Source organism: Dioscorea cayenensis, chromosome 19, assembly GCF_009730915.1.
Source record: "Dioscorea cayenensis subsp. rotundata cultivar TDr96_F1 chromosome 19, TDr96_F1_v2_PseudoChromosome.rev07_lg8_w22 25.fasta, whole genome shotgun sequence".
Classification (NCBI taxonomy): Eukaryota; Viridiplantae; Streptophyta; class Magnoliopsida; order Dioscoreales; family Dioscoreaceae; genus Dioscorea; species Dioscorea cayenensis.
This window is the reverse complement of record NC_052489.1, coordinates 29426237-29429886: the sequence shown is the minus strand read 5'-3', so window position 1 is coordinate 29429886 and position 3650 is coordinate 29426237. Positions and strand designations below refer to the sequence as shown.

The following is a 3650-nucleotide window of genomic DNA, read 5'->3' as shown; positions in this document are numbered from 1 at the left end:
TATGCACCAAAAGTGGGAGTCATCCCCATGCCTTGGGGATCACTCCCTCAATCCAAACACTACTAACATTTTATGTAAGTTCTTAATTTTTTTTAAAAAAAAACCGACACAGAAAAATGAAGCTCATTACTGAAGTTATCAGGAGCCACAATTTTCGATGAATTTTCATTAGTGAAGAGACAATTTCTTTTTTCCTTTTTATAATAAATGCGAAAGGCACAAAACCATTTTTAACAAATAAGCGACAAGCACACAAACTAAAAATTGATCGCTCAGCACGTATGTTTTTATAAAATTTGGGGTGCAAACATGTACCCACAACCAAAGACTCGTTTAGTCTCAGTGCTTCAAGAGATACTGGAACCTCCCATACCAACACCTTTTACAATAGAACTAATACCGCTGGGATATAAACCCTTTAGCAGAGCTAATTCCTTTAATCAATCCCTTAAAGAAAAAAATGGAGCTCTGAATACAGTGAAAAAGTTCCCTGACTTCCTTTCCAAATCTATCTTTTCTCTCACAAGGAAATTAAAGATAAATCATCAAACTTTTGAAAAGAATTGTTGGACTTATCATTCAAGCTGCTCTTGATCTCAATCCAACTCTTGCCTGGACCTTTCTTTGCTCTCATTCTCTTCATTAACTTTCTAATCTCCAGAGCTTCATCCCATCTACCAACCTTCTTGTATACATTAGCCAAGAGAACATAGCTCAAATGATAGCTTCGTTCCAACTCTATCATCTTCTTCGCTGCACGCTCCCCCACCATTGAATCTGAATGTGTGGCACATGCACCGAGTAATGCAGCCCAGAGTGAAGGATCATTGCTATATTCAGAGTTGTTTATCAAGTCCTCAGCTTCTTCAAGCAGGCCTACCCTGCTCAACAGATCCACCATGCAGTTACAATGCTCAATCCCTGTTCTAATGCTGTAGTCTTCAGTCATTGATCTGAAGTACTTCCTTCCATCATCTACCAGACCGGCATGACTGCATGCAAAGAGCACAGCAACGAAACTGATATAATCTGGAGTGATGCCTTCCTGAACCATCTCATCGAACATTTTGGCAGCTTCCACTCCATGGCCATTCTGAGCAAAGCCACAGATCATGGCATTCCAGGAAATCACGCTCCTAGCAGAGATTTTAATGAAAACTCTTCGCGCATAATCTATAAGACCACATTTGGCGTAGAAATCTACAAGTGCTGATTCCACTACTACATCTCCATGTCTTCCTAACCTGAGATACTGGCAATGGACTTCCTTTCCTTTTCTAACAGCAGCCAAGCCAGCACAAGCACGAAGCAAAGTGCCAAAGCTGTAGCAATCTCCTTCCCAGTTCATCTCTCGGAATAGAGAGATGACGGCATTGAAGTTACCACTTTGACAATACCCTCCGAGCAATGCACACCATGAGACAGCATTCTTAGTGGTCATACGATCAAACACCCCTCGGGAGTCACAAATGAGACCACATTTAGCATACATGTCAACTGTGCTGCTCGCCACCACTACATTACCCTGAAACCCACTGGTAATCACATTGGCATGCACCTGCTTCCCCTGCCTTGCTCTGCTGAGATTACCCAACACCGCCAGTATGGTACCAAAAGTGAATTCATCCGGAAACAGGCCAACATTATTCTGCATCATGGAGTAAAAGCAACCCAATGCTTCCTCAAACCTATCATTCCTTGTAAATGCTGAGATCATAGAAGTCCAGCAGATTGCATCTGGTTCAAGCATTTCAGAAAACACATGATGTGCATCTTCCAATGCGAAATTCCTGCCATACATATCAACAAGAGCACTAGAAATCACGTGATTTGATCCAAACCCATGAACCAGTACCATTCCATGGAAGCATCTACCAGTCCTCACATCCCCAAGATCAGAACAAGCCTTAATGACAGCAGATAATGTGAAACCATTTGGCTCCACTCCAAAGTCTACCATTTCTGTAAACATCTGCAGAGATTTGGCGGGTTCACCGACCCGGACATAACCAGAGACCACAGAGGTCCAAGAGATGACATCCCTAACAGGCAATGTATCAAACACAAGGCGAGTAGTGGAGAAATCAGGACAGAGCTTGAAATACAAGGCGAGCAAGCTATTTCCAACAAAGCGGTTGGTGTCAAGGCCAGACTTGATGATGTGGGAATGGAGTTGGAGGCTATGGAAGAAGGAGAAGGATTTGGTGCAGGTCTGGAGGAGAGATGCATAAAAGGCAGGTTTCTTCAGTCCCTGGTGCCGGGACTCGGTTGAGTTGAGGAGGACAAACGCTTCGAAGAGTGAAAGGGGAAGATTTTTCTTGCAGCCAAGTGAATCTAAGCACACTTTAGAAGTGCTCCAGATGTCTCTGATCATAATATCATCTCCTGAACAGCATAGCAAGTATCAGAATTAGTTTATAGAAACACAGAAACCTCATTTATCAATTCACATGTCGCACTTCGGAAATAAGAAGATTTGAATCAAGATAAACAACAAATTCTGTTCATATACGCACAAGATTGACTAAATGTGAAAACCAACAGAATGAAAGTGGAAGAAAAGAGAACTTTCTATATTCATAAAACTCCTTACAAAAGGACACATTTTCTGCTTTAGAATCCATCAGAACCTAACAAACTATAACCTATAAATCAAAATCTTAACAAACTAAAAGTGATTATCTAATAAAATTTACAAACACACTATATTGTTAATCATCACCATACTTCACACTAACAAAACCTTCAAACTATCAAAATAATCAAGCCTCTTAATGAATTTCTCTATCCAGTAAGAACATGGTTCATTGAGATGAACTCACTACAAAGAAAATTTCACAAAAATACACAAAAGCTCATTTTTTTCAACTCTAAAAGTAAACATTAACTACCAGTAAAATGATCAAGAATTCATTTTGCAACACAAACAGGAAAAGACACCGTCAACAACATCAAGCACAGTAAAAACGAAGAAATTTTCAAAACAAAAAAGAATCAATCAATTTCACCAAGAAAAGAACCATACAAATGTCAAGAAAGCGTCATGCTATTGCCAAAAGAAAATCTCAAATAGCATAAAGCTATCAGCCACACCCCAATCACAACAAAAACACTTTTATCCAAGCAATCCGCCATTACATTTACAGAAAACATGCATTGAAACGGAAAAATACACATAAACCATGTAATCAAAGCACTCAGAATTAAAACAGAAAATACAAAAATAATGGAGCAGGAGAGAAATAAAAAAATAAAAAATAAAAAAAACCTAAAGGAGAACAGCTCAGAAAATCGAGATCAAAAGTCCTAAAGGAAGACCCGTCAAGCAAGAGCCGGTGAAGACGAGAGAGAACGAGGGTTTAGACTCCAAAGAAAGCTTGGGAATCCATCCTCATTTTTTCAGAGAGGTCCTCGGTTGCTTTAAAAACCATTAAAAAAAAATAATTACGTATATATAAAACATTTAAAATTAAGCTTCAGTCCTGAATCATACATAGGCCGGAACCAGTGTATTCTCTAATTTTATAACCAAGCCCTGTATTCTCTAATTCTATAACCAAGCCCTATAAAATAGGCTGGAACCAGTGTATTCTTCTGATTCTATAACCAAAAAAAATATTTGATTTTACTTTTGAGTTTTTTCCTTCAGT

At 39.0% G+C, this 3650-nt stretch overlaps 1 protein-coding gene across 1 annotated transcript; it reads right to left on the bottom strand.

Moving 5' to 3' along the window:
- Positions 1 to 388: 388 nt before the first annotated feature.
- On the bottom strand, positions 389 to 3402 carry LOC120250379 (pentatricopeptide repeat-containing protein At1g03540). Its single transcript, XM_039259190.1, has 2 exons — positions 3269 to 3402; positions 389 to 2385 (listed from the first exon to the last, which is right to left on the bottom strand). Exon 2 carries the CDS (start codon positions 2372 to 2374, stop codon positions 521 to 523), a length of 1854 nt encoding a protein of 617 aa, XP_039115124.1. The 5' UTR covers positions 2375 to 2385; positions 3269 to 3402; the 3' UTR covers positions 389 to 520.
- Between the last annotated feature and the right edge of the window lie 248 nt (positions 3403 to 3650).

Excerpts from the sequence above, each read along its gene's own strand:
- LOC120250379 (XM_039259190.1), bottom strand. The coding sequence starts at position 2,374 with ATGATCAGAGACATCTGGAGCACTTCTAAAGTGTGCTTAGATTCACTT.